Genomic DNA, 18,758 nt, shown 5'->3' on the forward strand with positions numbered 1-18,758 from the left:
TGAACACAAAGTATGCAACGAATAAGAAAAATTCAAATGCTGAAAAAAAATCCCGCACATTGTAGCAACACGAGTCAAAACTTCACTGTTCTGGAGGGAGTGAGGGGCAGTGGGGCAGAGAAGGGAATATTTTGCCTTAGTAAAAGTTTGAGGAATAAATTCCAGGGGAATAAATTCAAAGGATTGTCACAAACCTTACCAATGGAGGTTTAATGTCTCAGTCACACTCCTTACTGTGCCTTCCTAAGACGACAAAACTACACACTGAGAGGAGCCCCACACTTTTTTAAATAAGCCACTGAATACTCACTGAAGAGGTGGAACATCAGGGACATTTAACAATCTACTACATAAGGAATCTGCCATGAATAGACCGTTGAAAATATGTTTCAAGTGCAATGGTCTGTATGTTTGGGAGCACTTCACACATATTATGTCACATGGGATTCTCAAAACTCTCCCTTAAAAGGCATTATTTTGTCTTTTATTGCCTGGCTCTATTATCCTTAGTGATGATTAACATGTTTCAAGTGGTTATCTCAAACTCAGGCTACCATCACAAGTAGAACCTTCATGGTAATTTGTGGGAAGATACTTTTTCAGTTACTGCACTGTGGTTTTAGAAGTCTGAATAGCCAGGAAGAAGAACTAGAATTTTTCACTCAGCATAAATTTGATATAATTGGAGATACTATAATGAAGTGATTGTTTAGAATACTAACATTTTTTAAGTACTGTTTAACTTCTAATTTGAAGAGAAATGATATTTGCTTTAAGACTCACAGTTATTTGGTTATTATAATTACCTTAGATCAAAGACATGGCAAAGAAAGTAGCTGAGGTTAAGTGGAGGAGATACTTAGAATAATCTAGTCTAAGAGTTGAATAAGGATATAATTCCAAAGGGCAAAGAGACAAGAATAGCTCAAGAAGCAAAGTTAAAAAAAAAAAAAAAAAAAAAAAAAAAAAAAAAAAAAAACCAAAGTAGCTGATTGTTAGGCAACTATGAAAAGACAAGAAACCACAGAAAAACTTGTACAACCAATAAGAATTTAAAGTTCAGAAAACAACCATTGCTTAATAAATACTTTATTTTCCTTAGAGAAGATTTTTCAGGAAAGAAAATGCTCACAATTTTTACATGCATAAAAAGTTGTTACTAGGAGTGACCTCTGATGGAGAGAGTAACAAATGGTGGATTTAAAGAATACAAAAAGTATCAGTGAAACTTTACAGTGGTGAGGGTGGAGAAGAACTATGATTACCCAGGTCATGAAGTCTTTATTATTAAATAACTTTGAAAAATATCCTAGAGGAATGGCTGTCAAAATCCTCAAAGAAACAAGTTGCTTCTACCAAGTCATATGTAACACACCCTTGTATTCCACACAATGTCTCAAAACACCCTCATTCACAGTCATAATCTTTATCCCACATAAATTGAATTGTGATACTTTGTTAACAAATACGGAGTTAAGACTGTGTTAAACTAATGACTTCAAATTACGGACTAACCCTCCCTGCTTCCCCTTACTTCATAAAACATATAAAATACTTAAAGTAAGAGGTTTTTTTCCTCCAAGGACTACTGCTTTCTCCTAAAGGACTACTCTTTTTCTCCATTTGCCATATCTGCCTTTGTTTCTATCACTTTTTTTCTATCTTTGTCTACCTATGTCTTAACTTTGGAAAAATCGAAAGGTAACAGAAAAATCCAGAGGGAACTTTGTTTCTGGCTATCAACTTATAAAGTCTCAGATAAGAAACAAAAAAAATATTGCTCATTCCTATTATGTTGGCATATAAAGCTAATGGTTATCATGGGAAAAACATTCTTTAAATTTCCCTATAGGCTCTCTGGAAGGTTAGGAAAATCACCAGTAATATTGAAGAACAGACAAACCCACTGTAAAACACATAACGAGGGAAAGAATGGGCAAGAGAACAAAGGGAAAGATGCCTTACATCAGAAGAATTCAAATTGCTTGGAAAAAACTTTAAAAAGGATATGGTAAAATAACCTAGGAATTTTTATTCTGCCTCTTGGCAGAAACAGCATTCACTGGCCAGGTTTTGCATAGTGCTGCACATTTTAAGAGTGTGTAAACTGTGACTTATGCGAGGAAATCTCTTGCCAGGTGAACAGCTTGGGTAGCTGTGTCACACAAATATTTTAACATGTCTGAAAAGGCAAAAGCCAGATCAGAAGTCATGTACACACATTCACAGCTGATATACCCTTGACACAGTAGGTTAAGTTATATTCAGATGATTTCCAGCCAGGAAATTCCTTAAAATGATACCCAAGTGTTTTCTTTTCCATGTCAGAATGAAACCAAAACATATAAAATAGCTTATAAATAGATGAATTTAATAGTTATATTTCTTCAGAAGAAACATAATTTCTCAGAGTTTGGGGATTTTTCTTTTTTTTTTTTTTTTAAGAGGTGATGTTTTACTACATAAAATATATTCATAAATTTAATATTTTGGCTGTTAATAACTTTTTAAAATAGAACATTTGACATAAATAAACTGTAGCCAAAAAATCAAATATGAAATTAGTATGATTTTAGGACTGGTAAAAATTTTCTACTGAAAAAAACATATCAATATGTAATTATTTCTTATTTCAACTTCTGTTTCATTGTACAGAAGTTATCGAATGAAATATGTACACTGCTGAAACATAGATTACATAAAGAGTATATTAATTGAACACAATGACCTGTGACAAGGCTAACAGTCAAAAAAATTACAAAACGACAGCAGAAAAACAGCAGGTATTCTTGAGTTGCAGTAGTCTGCTCACAAATATGGCAATTAGTTATTGCAAAGGGTTTTTAATTTTAAGTCTTAGCAGCGAAGACCTGTTAAAGGTCCTTAACAATCCTGCAGGTGTAATATGCTGGGGTGAAATATACTTCCTTTCTTTATTGTGAAATTCCAAGCCTTATTTTATTATAATCAACATAACATATTAAAAAAAAGCCTACTGAAGACAAAATGAACAAAATTTTTACTAGCGCTGTGTCACAAAAGCAAATAACTGCTCTCATGAATTGCAGCACATACAATAGCACGAGTCTTTCCCTTGACAAATACCATTCAATCAACTGAATTAAAGAATTTCCCTTGCAACTGGAAAATCAATTGCAATATTTCCCTAAAAGTTTTATATCCCCCAGCTTGCAATTCAGCACTTTCCAAAAAAAAAAAAAAATACCATGAGGATCCAAGAAGTGCTGAGTAAACATATCTTCATTTCTATTATAGAATGTAATTAGCAGTCAAAGATTTTACCCCTTCTAGCTTCCAGGAAACTAAATTGACAACATTTCCTTGAATATACATGAATTTTTAACTGAACCTTTAATTTGAGTTAAACTTGATTCTATTACATGAAGCTACATGAGACTTCAGTGAGAAGGCAGGTCACCTGCAGACAGGGTTCACTTTTAAATTCTCTACCATATTCAAGCAGGCTCAGTGTATGCAGTTTCCTCTTAAAAACACATCAAATATGAAGGCTAAGAATGCCTATTTCCTACGTGAAGATATCCCAGGATTTCAAAAATTATACTCATGCAACCCAATGCGTGATTCCTGACTGACATTATTAGAGAAAAAAATTCTGTATTTACAGATCAAAAATATTTCTTTCCAATATATTGGGGGGTTGGTAAAAATATAAAATTAATCAAAAGCATTTTATCAACCCTAATACAGTCTTACTGCAGTGTTTCATCGAACACAGCTAGGCAAATGTAAAGGCATGAAAACCGACAAGTGTTTTTCTTTTCCAGTATAAACCTTTTACTTTAAAATGACCCTTTCAAGTTCATTGGGATTTGGATAACTTTCCATTCTAAGCTCTGCCACAGAGTAGGCATTTCATCTTATTCTCCTAAGGAAAGGCAAAAAGACAACACAAAACACACAGAAAAGAAAACATTTTTTCTGGGATTAAAAGAAAATATGTCTTCCCTGAAAGAGGTAATAAGGATTTCTGCTGAGAGCCCAGGTCATTTTAGGAAAATGATGTTTATTTCTCTGTACATCCATAAAATACAAAACCACTTATACGAAATAGCATCCTGAGCACAATGATGAAGTGGGCAGATTGTCATTAGATTTCAGAAATCATACTGTAGAGTTGTGTGAACAATTTATGTCTTCAGTAATAAAAAGAAACTATGAAGTAAAATTCCATTAATCTTCAAGTAGGAGATCTTTATGTTCACGCAATTCCATGCTAATAAAACTAACCCTTCATTAATTTCATGGCTATTGTCTGCCATATTTACAGTAGCTGAACTTATAAGGTTGTTCTTACTAATTTCTCAATATATTGCTGGGAAAATAAGGTGTAGATAACCAATAAATCCAGAGAAGATAATGAAAGCAATCCTGCAATTCTTTCTAACATTCAACAATAATTAATGTATTTATCGCATTATGAAAGAAGAAACATTTTTCCTAAATAACAAAAAATTATTTTAATGTGTTACCAAATATACTAATCACATTTTTGCCATTAATTCTAAATTTCAAAAAACTTCTTGCACACACATACACTCACTCTCTGATGACAGTGTATAAAGTATCATCTGTCTTTTGCCACAGTGGAAAATTCCCTAATACTTAAAATTTCATAGCCATGTACATAGTTATAGAACAATTAAGACTCTACCCACAGAGAATGTAAAAGGAATATTTTGGAGAGAGACAATACAGATCATAACAGATAAAGCACTGCAATGGACAAGAAATATCTACTGCCTGCTCTGTAAAAACATGAGAGGTCCTTTGCTAGTTAGTTCAGCAAACCTACCTCATAACTGCATGTGTGAGAACGCAGGAGTGCCCCATGTCACAGATAAATTAAAAGCCAGAATCCTGTTTTGGAATTTTTTTTGCATCTGCTATAGAAATAAAAGTCCTCAGCAAATTCCAGCAGGAGGCTACTGAGGGGACAAGAGGATCTAAGATAGGCACGACACTGATCCATGAGAAAACATTGAGATGAACTGAGAGTTTTACTAACAAAAAAAATTACTTACACAACTATAATGGCCTAATCATACAGAGTCTTCAAGAACAACCTATTTCTAGCTTCAAAGGCAGACAGTGACTGTAGTACATGGTGCAAGCTTGTCTAGTTACAAAAGGCAAGCTCTACTTCTAATAAAATAATAATAGAAACAGGAAGAAGAAGAAATTAGAATGGTAGGAGAAATGGGCTTTATTTTTTTCTCCTTGGGAGAAATGTGCTTTATTCTCTTCTCACTGGGATTTACATCCCTTGTCACCTTAAAAACATAATTTGGATTCAATCTAATATTTTAATTGATATTTCTGAATGGCACAGTTTTCAGAAACTTTAAATAAATGAATAAATAAACAAATAAACAAATAAATACTTTGCTCTGGATTTGTAAATCTATTTATTAATTAGCTTAACTGTTAGACTGTCCAAACAGGCTCTGAGAATGTTTATTCAATTCTTTCCTCTGCTTGAGGGACTAAACATAAACCTTGAAGGAAGCTGTTCTCTCCCTTTTGTTGATTTTGTTGACAATATTGTTGATGATGCAGTAATTTAAATTTCACATATCTTGGAGAGAATGTAACTTTTTTTTGTTTTTTTTTTTTTTTTGTGAAAGAATAATTTGAATGTTTCATAATATTTAGATTTATGTAAAAGATTTGAGTAATTTTTCATCTAGAAAAAACCCTCCACATTGTAAGACTTTTTTAAAAATCACATATTTTATTTGACTCCACTTCCTATGAACTGTCCCATGTATTAGGCCATAAAGTTTGACTTTCTCCTGTTTTGTGGCTCAGTGAATACTTTCACAGGTCACAGCAATTGAAGCAGGATGATAGAGGAGACTGATGGGGACCTTCCCTCTGTCCTCGCCTCACCTCATTATCTCCAGCCTGACATGCTCCTACAACGGTGAGGAACTGGTAAATATTAGTGCCCTTTTTCATTACCATTATGTACTCTCTGTGTGTTTATAATTCATTACTTGCTAAAGGGTACAATAATAATTGTTTGTAAGTATGACAAGGTAGAAAAGGCAAAATGATGACCTGGAAAAACCATGTCAAACACTCCAGCATAACAACAAGGGCACTGGCTGCAGGGAGACTGCTGCTCTGTTGTTGCAAATTTCCTCCGTTTTCAAAAAATGTTTTTTTTTTATATCACTCTGAATGTTTTCTGTCACAGAAAACCTGGACCTGTCATGTGAGCCCCACTCATTATTTCTGCTAGGGATTTTGGTTTTCAGGATATTTTTTTATTAAACGGGCTATTAATTGACAAAATTCCATACGTACACATTTGAGGTCTGCCAGACGTGAAAGAATGATGTGTTTCTCTGTAATACAGTTTAAAGCCTATACAGACTTTTCAAAACAAGCATAATGCACATCACAGACATTTAAATTGGGTAATAAAATTTAATCTCTTTATATGCAAATGCAATCCTACATGCTATGATATCCAAAATTATACAGATGTAGAGGTTTACAAGAGCAGTGACTAATTTGTGGTTGGTGCAGATGCAACATTACCTGCCTTAGCACAACAATATTACAACACCTGCTGCAGGAAGAGTGATGCAACCTAAAGTTCACCAGCAGCCTCACTTTGTGAGCAATTACAGATTGCTCTTGTTACTAATTTTAAATGGGCTACCATGCATTGTTTACACAGATTTTTAATTGCACACAGTACCATGCCCCACAAAATTCCATGTGGGCCTTAGATCCTTTAAGCACTGCTATAGCTGAATTATTTCAAAACATGTTAGTTTACTGGGAGAATCAAGCTGTTCTGAGGCTCAAAAGGGCACAGGAAAATTCATAACATCCAGCAGACTGCAGTACTGCAGAAGGGCACCTACTGAGAAAGCTAGCAGTAATTGAACAATCCTTTTGACAAAGGAAAAAAGCATAAAACAGTCTAATACTTAATGTTCTACATATGCTACACCATTCCCCAAAGCTTATATGCATTGGCATAAGTATAGCTGCAAATGTGAAAATACTATAAAAAATCACAGAAAAACAAACACACAACAACCAAAACAAAAAACAAAAGCAACAAAAACCCCACAAACAAAGAATTGTTTGGTATTTTAAATTTGCAAATATGCATGCAATTTACATAGGGATTATTTTCTCTGCATATGTCTTTATTTTTTCCCTGAAGAGAGAGACTTAAACTAATCTGAAGCTGGAGCACACCATGCATGAGCATTCAGAATGCAGATTGGACTGAAAAATAGCTTAACAACCCAATCAAAATTTATGGCCTGGTAACTCAAACTGATTTTTGAAAACAGTCCTCCTCTTAAAAAGACATTAATTCCAGAAATAAATATGCATGTGAGATGTATCAATTATATTTTAATACATTAAAGGTATGTGAAACATCTTACTGAATAAATCCTATCATTTACCACTGCATATTCAGGTGTTATGATCTTTAAAAAAAACTAAATGGAACAAAGGCTAAATTTTTTATATTTCTGCCATCCTGAGTACAGATTACCTCTTAATCACTTCAACAGTTGCTACAACAAAAACATTATTTTACTGTCTTCGTTATATGAATATCCCACAGTGCTCCCACAGATGTTCAGCCCTCAGGGATTGATTTCATGCCTGGAAGTCCAGGAGAATGACATGTGCAAGTCCCATTATCTTCTAAAGGCATCAGCTGCTCGAAGAATCACTTGGAACCAGTTTTTAAACTCCACAGGAAAGATGCTCAACTCACAGACATCTCATAAGAACTATAATGATAACTTAGGCTAGAAAACATCGCCTGTCATTGAAAGCATGGTTGAAGTAAAAATCAGCTTTAGAAAGAGAATTAAACCAGGCTTTGCCAAAATGAATGTCTGGCTTGCCCCCTCTGACTGTGCTTTTTCATCATGGCCTATTTTACAAGAACTGTATGTTTCTGATGTTTAGCCTTTCAACTACAAAGAAATTCAAACACTTGGCAGTGGCATAAAAATGTAAATGCATTCCATAAGACAAACAAAATGGGAAGTGCCATCTTTAGATAAAGGCAATGCTTAGGGCAGCCACTGTAAGACAAGAGCCCAAAATTCCCTAGTCTTGTACAGATACTCTGAGACATCATCACTGCCAGCAGGAACATTAAAAGCTGTTGCTTCAGTGCCAGGTCTGTGCTGAGTCTTGGTGCTGGAGAGAGTGTGAGGGATGCTGGAAGAGGAGAGGGGGATTTGCAGTTGCAGTGCAGGCTTTAGCCACTGCAGCAAGCACAGCAAACTCACACTCTACTCCCATTTCCAGGGGATGATTCCTGAGGAGCAGAGCAGGTCTGGCAGAGGCTGAGCCAAGCACTCTCTCTGTGGCTACACAGCAAAAAGCACAACACAGGGGGACTTGGCCAGTTCAGTTCAAGAAGTTACCATTAACTCCAGAGTAGAAAAATTTCCTCTACTTTGAGAGTTTAGGAGGCTTCACTCCTATAGGAGTGTAGCATTTGTTGAGACTGTGAAACAAATACCTAATAATGGCTAATATTTATTTCTGATTTGAGTACTTTATAATATAGGAATGAATAAAGATAAATCTTACATGAAACACCAGCTACATCCTACTTTAAGTATTTGCAACCACTTAGCCTTGTTTTATTTTTGGGTCCCATGAGAAAAGAAAACCTAGGACCTCCTCTCTTCAAAGACAGAAATATATTCGGGAAAGAACTTAAACCCCATGTCAGTTTAGAAAGGGGCAAGCCCCTGCAACATCTGCTCTTGTGGACATTTTTCTGTCTGGGTTTTGGTTTGTTTTCTCTTTTCCCCTCTTGTACAAGGCAGCATAAAAAAAAGATCCTTCATGAGGAAACTCTGTGTTTTTTAGTGCGAAAACAAAATGTGCTTCTTTGTAAATACAGTTCAATAAAAAAATGCCAACAAATTTCAGAATCCTTATGTTTCTGGAAAGCATTGTCACTGGGAAATCAAATGGAGCAAAGGTATTATCACTAATGATAATAGCAAACCATGAAGCCACATTGGATTTTCTACTTAAGAACAACACCTTCCATTGATATCAGTGAAAAGGACTGTACTGAGACATCCACTCTCCTAAACTATTTTCTTACTTGACCTTCTACATTCAGTTACTTTCAGTTACAGCCTTTACTGATTTTGGACTGATGATTCCTAAATTTGCAAATATCTCATACAAAAAAATGTTTCATTTGGGCAATTGAAGCTTAACTAAATTCAAGAATATCTTCAGGCTTTCAGCAGAGATTTGAAGACTATCTCCAGTTTACCTAGCATCACCATTTATATTGTTTTTATTACTAATTCCATTTAATATCTGGAAATTCATAATTCTTGTCTCTACTAAATTATCTGCATATATCACCTTAATTTAATCTTTCTTAAAATCCTTCTTCTGTAAAGCTCCAATGAGGTGTTGCATAAGTTTAATGTCAACCGACTTCCATGCTGGTGTACAGATTTTAACAGAATATAAAAGAACAGACTTTCTGCCATTCACATTGACTTGACTCAAATTATTTCTAATTTACTGATAAAATTAGCTTCTAATTCTTTTTAGATCTTGATAAATTCTAGTTTTAATTTATCTAGAAAATACAGTTATAAAGACAGAGAGATCTCCTATCTGCAAGCCCTTAGTTTCCTAAGAACTCAATATTGACTAAACCAAATTTTAGTTTCAAACTTTCCTTTATAATTTTCCTTGCAAGAAATATTCTTTAATCAATTTTAAAAAAAGCTTGATAATTTAAATATATACCAAATTATATATAAATAGCATGAAGAACATGGTTCTGTAGGCAAAGTTATACTTGCAAATATAAATAAGAAAGTAGAGAAATTCATCCAAAAACAAAAACTGGCTTTGTCTATTTGGTGTAACCACAAAACTATGCCCCTGGAACACTTGAAATCTCAAAAGTAAAGCAGATACTGCTTAGAATACAGCAGGTGGTGACAATATGAAAGCAAGTAGATATTCTGGAATTTTTTCTTTTTGATTTTGTTATACCAAAGCAGTATTTATGTCTGACTGTTATAAGAAAGTTTTTTCCACAGTGGAAAGAAGCGGAGCAATATGAATTTCAGGAAAGGCTTGCTTTGATACCAGCACTATCAGTATTACTGGAAAGTCATAAAGAAAGCATCAAAAACGTTCTGCCCCTCTCCAACAACAAGCAACAATCACTGATGTTGAAAAAAGAGGGAAAAAAATGGAAAAAACAAAACTCAGCTTAACATTTCATAAAAACGTTTCAAAAAAGCATAAAAGGAGAATTTCATACACTGTTTGTAGGCTGTGCATACTAAATACTAAACATTCATTTAATTTTAAAACACATTATGATGTAATTTGATGGCAATTTTATGGAAATTCACAACAAATAGCATCCACAATAACAAACATACCAATGTTAGCTGCAGGAAGAGTCCGTGCAGTCTTCAGTGGCCGTTTCTGAAGGGCTTTTTTGCCACCTGTCTTCTTTGGTGAGCTGCTGCCTTGAGGCTGCTGTTGGTCTTCATCTTCAGCAACAAATGAAATTACACCTAAAACAAACAGACACCAGGTGTTTTATTGCCCAGGCATTAGCTTCACAAAAACAGACTGCCAGACACGTACAAGAATTTCCTCAGTTCAAAACTAACACAAAATGAAGTAAAACTTCCACTCCAGGTGTCAGCCATCCAATTATAATTCATGATGTTATAAAAACACTTCTTGAGAAGAGTACAAGGAAATCAAACATTTTTTTGTCCCCAAAGTATTCTTTTACTTGCCTGAAGAGATTCATAATAAATGCCTGAAAAAGATCAGTAGTGGAAAATAAAATGCAAACAAGGACTTCATAAAAGTTACAAAATCTGATGGTCACTAGTTGTATCTTTTTCCCAGCTCAATTTTCTGTGCACAGTCTTGATTGTTTCTGTTATTTGTTTTTAAATCACAGTGCCTCACTCTAGTGCTATAAGAGAATAACTGTAAGTGTTAAAATATTCCTGTGATACATTTTTGTACTGTATATAAAATTTAAATTAAATATTTCAGGAAGATAAAATACGGAGAGACTGAAAACCCTGAATTTTAAATTGCCAGATCTCTTTTTAATAACATAAAATCAAGTATGAGCAGCGTGCCTTTAAATAATATTAATGGTATTCTGGATGATTTGATAGACTGGCTTTAAATTAGCAGATTTCATTTCTTCTATTTTGTGCCTCTGTCTAAGAATTTTAAATCTACACAAACTTCTGGAAATACCCCACAATATTCTAGTTGCATCTAAATTACTGTCCTTCAGTCTTCAAATACATTCTGGAGAGTTTCTAAGCCAAAATATATATATTTTGCTGATTTAACATTTGCCTTATATAAAATCTGAAGAGGTGAACTTATTTTATGCTATTATATAGCAAGAAATGCTCTCGTTTGCAATTATTAGTATTTATTTGAAACATCTCCAAAAGGGAATTTGTTCATTGTGTCTTACCCAGGGCTTGGGAAAACTATTATTAATGAAACTTTTAAGATTTGAAACAGAGAATTCTTATGAGAGTCCCAGAACAATTTGATTTGAAAATACCTACATCTAATGGTATCCTTTGTTTCTGCAGCTTTGAGTGGGGCAGAGGTGTGACATGACAAACACTGACAAACTATCCCTACTAAGAAGGTTTACATTAAATGATTATAAGGAAGAATCTAATTTTCTTTGAGAGACAGCAACCGAGAAGCACAGGTTTGAAGCATTGAAGTTAAAAAAAAAAATTAAAAATGAAAATAGGTTTAAATCCAGAGAAATAATATAAAACTTCAAACTTAAAAAAAAATATAGAATCCCAAATTTTCTTTCATTAAGAAAACTCTACTTAAATACAAATGAACTAAACTAAACTAATTAAAAACAAACCAAAAGAATTTCAAATGAAAAGGTTTTAAAAACTACGAAGATCCCTCCCAGTAAATAAGCTGGAACTTGGGTCCAAACAAGCACAGGATTGACTGCAAATTAATGAAATGACTGAAGTTTTTTTTGGGTTTTTTTTTTTTTTTTTTTTTTTTTTTTTTTTTTTTTTTTTTATCTTAAAGAAAAGGCAGAGATGCAAGAAGGATAAAAAATAAAACCATTATGGAAAGGATAATGAAGACTGAAAAAAATGCTCAATCTTGATGTAAGAGTACACATGGAATGGCCCTAATAGGTAATGGATCATAGGATAAATGACTAATTAATGACTAATGATCATAGGATACTGACTAATTAATCTGATTTTATGTCTCAATATATGATCCTAGTATTATTTTGGACTACTGAATCACAATATTAGAGACAAGCAAAGTGTAAGAGAGAATTCATTAATTTTAAATGCCAATCCCTGTCATCAATATGCTTGAAAGATGTCAACAATTAGAAGACAATGAGTGAAAAAATGCTAGATTATAGCTTTGAAGTTGATCAAAAAGTCTTGGCTAAATGCTGAAAGTCAATTTATTCATAAATTCAACCAACTTCTTACAATAAAGATTATCTTGTTACACCTAATTTTAAATTTTTTAGTAATTTTTCTATATAGTTCTCCTTTCACGTCACCATGGAGGATTTTCTTTACCAATTTTCTCTGTTTCAGAATCATGAATTGTCCATCTGTGAGTGTGGAGAAAGAGGGATAGGACAGAAGTGATCACATTAAGTAATGAGATGGTAAAACAAAGAGTCACTTTTGTTCTCTGCATGAAGTGTGGCCTCAAAAGCATCAAAATAATTTCCTGAGGCACTTGAATAATTAATTTTTATTTCCAGCAAATATTAGAATGCTTGAAAAGTTCCAAAAGAATAAATTACTAATGCCTAAGAATATTTCAAGAGCTATGAGAGGAACTATGGTAACTAAAAACTACTTGAATTGCTAAACCACTGTACTGATAATCCACCAGCTGCATGACCAAAAAATCAGTGAAGAATTGCAGTATAATTGCTGACATTCCCTTTTCTCCTTTATGAAAACCAGATCTCAAATAAACAAAATTAATAACAATGAGGCTATAATCTTGATCGATAGAGGTGACTGAATAGAACTGGTGAATACAGATCTCTGCAAGGCTCTCAATGAAAACTGTCAAACTATTTCTAGAAAAATTAATGAGTTTTACTACAACTGGCATAGATTTTATAGTCCAGTTTATCTGCTTAATCTTAAAATATTTATAAATTGGTTTTTTTGTCATTTTCACGGGCATCAAAGTATCTACTAGTGATTCAAAGGTATTTGAATTTTTCATTAGGGGAAAATAAAAGAAAATAATTTCTGGCAAGAACTGCAAACAAAAAAAAGTGTATTAATTTCATGTCAAAACTAAAATGCAGAATCCTTATCAGTGAGGACAGTACATAGTATGATCTGCATGACTTGAGTCTCTAAGTTAAGGCAGAACACTTTCCTAGGAAGTATTCCTACCTAGAATACTCTCCTGGTTTGGGAGTAAATGGTGTAACTCACTGACCCCTACTGGATCCTAAGATAGCAAATGATACATAAATATATTAATTTATTCAAATTATGGGCTACAAAAATATTCCTGTCAAGAGATGTTTTACAGGATAGGAAAAAGCATTTTATACAATGAAGAGTAATAAAAAGTACTTTGTGCTCTATGAAGTCATAAATAATACATTGGAAATGTGCAGAAACACTGCACCAAAAATGACAGATTTCAAATGACAAATACAAAAAGCAATTTTACATTTTTCATGTGTTTCTGCTGAGCTTGGCTCGTGTGCTTTTAAAGGGCTTTGACACAGAAAGTTCTGGTCTTTTGGAATGCACAGTCATCTTACAGAACTTTTACTCATCGATGCATCTCATTTCTCATTACTGATGCTACAAAACAACTGATAAATTATAATCTTTTCATGCACAGCCCTCAGTTTTTGGGTTTGGAGGTTTTTTTGTATCCAGTTGCTCAGTTCTGACTCCTCTGTCACACTTGCCATAATGCCATGGATGACAATTTTTAAAGTGTACATTCAAGACCAAAGCAGACTTCATCTACATCCCAGAGATATTGAATTCCTGCTGATTCAATTTGCCACAGAATTATGCCATCATCTATTTCAGAAAACATGGCTCCTGAGCTATCCTTTTGCATATATATATATAAGATACTAAACTTGCATATATGATCCTAAATTTGTAAAAACAACAATACAAGTATTTCAAGAATTATACTGAAAATTAATAATTAAAATTTACATAAATTGAGGAAGCTTTTTTTTGCTGACACATCATTCCTTTAAAAGCTTTCTTGGTCAAACATCATTGCATATTTTCTAGCTTTACTAGTCAGTGTTGAAACATTTTATACAACTACAGCCAACATATTAATAGCAAAGTGTGCCTTTCTATTGCTTCAGAGAAGATGCATCCCTTTAAAAGGAGATAGGCTGTTTTATTTCTCAATAAAATTGCAATTACAACACCCCATGTTAGACTCATTGGCTATATACTACACACCCCCTGTATCAATGAATACAATGAAGAAAGCAAGAAATGCTCAATGCTTTCCCTTCTGTATAACCCAAATGGAATATATGAAAGATACATAGTGTGCATGATTACTTTCTGCTGCAGAGAGATTATAAAAGTCCACAATATCCCAATATTTTAACTGGAAAAAAGAAAAGAAGGCCATATGGCCACAGAAGTCATCACACAAATCTGAGAAGATACAGAAACATTTATACTGTGGTTTAAAAATACCAACATGAATTTAACAAGGTCTTGGGAGAAGGAGGAGGAGTTTTTATCTTTTCCTGTTTTTTTTTTCTGGCCAATGAAATCTATCTACCATTGCTGCCACAGAATGTTCTACAGAAGAGATAAGATAAATTAACAAGATGAGCATAATTTATGTAGCTATTTGGCCAAATTTTGTTCTTGTAGTTTTCCTATTGACAAAAAAGAAAAGGATATTTACTGTAGGTTAGTACAAAACTTTATAATCTCTATTTTTCCTAGGAAAATCTCTATGATGAGACATGTAAATTCTACGGAGCTTCTGTAAATCCGACTACTTGTTGGTATACTAGGTAGGATTAAATGAATTGCTCCCTACAACCATGAAAAAAATGAGAATAAGCCTAAAGTCTCATACCCAGGAGAAATGAGCAAGTGGCAAATCCTGCTGCCAACTGTCATTTATATATGGATTTGTGGCATTTAATAAAGAGGTGAATGGTTTTGTTTATAATTCTCACTGCCTCTTCTTAATGTGACAATGAAATCACAATATGGAAGGGCACAGGAGCCTGCAGCTCCAACTGCACATGGATGGATGGATGATGGATGGAAGAACAGATGGATGATGGCTGGATGGCTGGATGGATGGATGGATGGATGGATGGATGGATGGATGGATGGAAGAACAGATGGATGGATGGAAGGATGGATGGAAGGATGGATGGATGGATGGATGGATGGATGGATGGATGGATGGATGGATGGATGGATGGATGGATGGATGGATGGAAGGATGGAGTGTGCCAGGGATCATCTTGCTGGACCATGCCAGCAGCTCCTCCAGTGCTCTCTGGTGATCCAGCAGAGTCATTCACAAGAATCAAGCAACCAGAAGATGCTTTGAGCTTTGTCTTTGCTACCAGTGAATTGGAATCATCATCATCATGGTGATGCGGGTGAAGAGAAAGTGCTCAAAGCAAAGAGGCAGGTGCTGGAAATACAGCACAGGCTGCAAGAAACTACAAAGATAATCTTTCTCCTTCATGAGTGTTTATGATTCCATAGAAAGTATAGCAATCAGTAAATCGATTTGCAGAATTCCAGCAAAGACATAGAGGGTTGTTTTTTTTTTTTTTTTTTTTTTTTTTTTTTTTCCTTAATGCCAGTGTCAGATAGATATTAATGATAACCATACAAGTTCAATCAACTCATTCACAGGCCAGAATGTATTGGCATGATCTCCACCACCTCACTACAACTGTCCTACAGCTGCATCTGACAGGCCTGGAACATGCTGCCTTTTTTCCTCAATTTAAGTTTCTAAGCAGCATGGAAAAGCACTGCCTACTAAGTACAGATTTAGTTAAAAAACATTAATGAAAGGTGAGACAAAGTCAGAAAGCTCCTTTCCAAATGCTAGGGAGTTTTATGAAAAAAGGACACTGACTATGAAAGGTGTGTGGGTTTTTTGCACAAGACATATTCAAGCATTATGAGTTTTGCTGTATTCTGTATAAAAATTCTGGTCTATTCTGTGGAAAGCAGAAATAAAAAATTAATAAAATATAAAGCAATCTGTAGAAGATGCTTTATCAAACCTAAATAAAATTGCTCAATTACTCAGAAAACAGACTGCTGAAGAATTTTATGTAGTGACAGCATCTTATTTGATGTGTTTATTTGCTATTATTTCTGTGTTAAAGCTGTCATGCACCTACAAACTAGCTGAAGCATGTAATATTAGCCCTCTATTGGAATGCTTCCAAATGGGCTTTAGAAAATAACTGGGCCCATTTTTAGCTTAGCAACCATAAAACAGCAAGACAGAAAGCAAAAGCAGCATAATTTTGCAGCTATATCATTTTGGATATAAAGGGACTTCAAAAGTAAATGAAAAATGCAAACCATTTGCTCAGTACAACAAGGTAAAAGTTCTTTTACTAGAATTTATTTTAATATTAAAAAAAAACAGTACTAGAACAGCAAGGTTACAAAGTTCTACACTTACGAAGTTAGGAAGTTCTAGACTTGAAATTATTAATCAGCACTATGACAGAGTCTTCAGCTCCGTATCAAAACAGTTGTTCTTTTTTTCCTTGCAGGATAAAAATGACTCCCTCTGCAGATAGCTTTGGAGCATTGCTTTTTATTTTCAGTCATGCGAACTGTTCACCCCATGGATTATTTGTTTCCTTCTAAACAAATTCAGCAGACTGAATGAAGAATATTTTTTTTTTCTTTTTTTTCTTTTTTTTTTTTTGGGGGGGGGGGGTAGGGAGGTGAGTGTTTAAATTATACTTTTCTTGTAGTATCTTGAACTTAGAAAGAATTAAGATTCCTGAATATTGCCTAATTCCCACTTGAATCACCTACATCTTATCTGTGATCCTCAAGATTCAAGCTGGCAGTTGAAAGATCCTGAGAGCCAAAAATACATTCATATATTTATCTTTGACATTGAAGTTTCTCAACCTGGAAACTGTGCTCTGGAGAACAAATCTGATTTCCCAGTCTTGCAAAGTCTGAAGCAGACAGACTTCCATTCTCCTTGAAGTCACAAAGAAAGTATTTCCTAGCACGTTACCTTAGGTAGGACACATGGTAGTTAGGTTTACATCAAACCTAACATCAGACAGCAAAATCAGCTGCTACTTTTCAGACCTGTGATAGTGGCCTCTCTTCCCTCCACCCCACTCCCTGCTACAGCAGCTAAGTGATTAGAGAGTGTGCACGTATTTCTGTGAGAGAGACAAGCCTGTCTCTGTTCCAGGGCAAGGATGAACATGATTTCCTGAGGTAGTGATTAAAGCAAGCCCTGAGCCAGGGGGTGGATTGTAGATAACTGGGCCCTGGGCTTTTCAAAGGATAACGTTAGCCTTCTATCAAGTTATTTTAAAGCATAAAATAAATGAACTTTTCTGAGAAAAAGGGCAGATATGGCTTCCCACCATTTGTACCAGTAACTTTTTGTTGGGTTAGAGAAGATGACTGTTCTCTCTTTTTTCACTCGGTGAACATATAATACTTCAAGACATAATGGGAACCATTGTGATAGAAGTCAAGGGAATGAGAGAACATTGGAGATGTAGATCTGAACATGCCATCTATGTCCCTTTGAAGGCATGGCTTTTATCACCTGGTATTAATTTGCTGTATGATAGATCCCTTGGAGCCTCTTCTACTGAAACTTTCATTATATATAAAAGAACAGGAGATTTTCTAAGGCAAAAGAAGAGACTATTCTTAAATCTTTAATGCTTAAAAAAAAGGGCATGTTAAAATATAGTACATCCTCAATACTTCCTGGTGCACATTTTTGATGGTTACAATTTAATTGAAAGCTGATTCCTATTCATATAGCATGATTTTTTGTTTTCAAGGGCTACAGATCAGGGCACTGAAGTCTTCAAATGGCACTAGGCCAAGCCTTGTTACAAGTATTAATTTCTTTGCACAAATCACTTGTGACTTGAGATGGCATTAGTAGTTACATATCAGGTACTAAAACCAAAATGGTGAAAGGAGCAAAGTAGTTTGACATCCTCAGGGACAAGACTTAATAGGTTTTTAATGCTGAGAAAACAGCTGTCATTAATCTCAATTGTCCAAGAATGAAGCAGAATCAAGTGCTTGGAGTTAGGAACCTACAAATTCAAAACTACACACAGTAAGCATTTTGTATTGAGAGGTTTTTCCATTATCGGGAAACCTTCTGTTTAAGAAGTTCAAATCTTTCCCTGAGTGCTATTCAGTTCCTTTAGGATGGTCTCTTCTGTTTCCATAATTCCCTCCCAAACACCTTTGTACTTTGCTGAGAGTTAACACAATACAGGGAAGACAAAGACTGATTGTACAGCTTCATTCTCAAAACTATGCTTCTCACACTATGAGGTAAATAAGGAGCACAATGGAATTTTAGAACCATTACCAAACATTTAAAAATTATGAAATCTG

At 34.4% G+C, this 18,758-nt stretch overlaps 1 protein-coding gene across 1 annotated transcript in view; it reads right to left on the reverse strand.

The window, feature by feature from the left end:
- Positions 1–18,758, reverse strand: part of CFAP47 (cilia and flagella associated protein 47) — a 261,413-nt gene that overhangs the window by 111,706 nt on the left and 130,949 nt on the right. Inside the window, exon 50 of the mRNA XM_066314030.1 lies at positions 10,479–10,616. Within this exon, the coding sequence (XP_066170127.1) occupies positions 10,479–10,616 (138 nt within the window). The remainder of the gene's footprint in view (positions 1–10,478; positions 10,617–18,758) is intronic.

Source organism: Sylvia atricapilla, chromosome 2 (genome assembly GCF_009819655.1).
Source record: "Sylvia atricapilla isolate bSylAtr1 chromosome 2, bSylAtr1.pri, whole genome shotgun sequence".
Lineage (NCBI taxonomy): Eukaryota > Metazoa > Chordata > Aves > Passeriformes > Sylviidae > Sylvia > Sylvia atricapilla.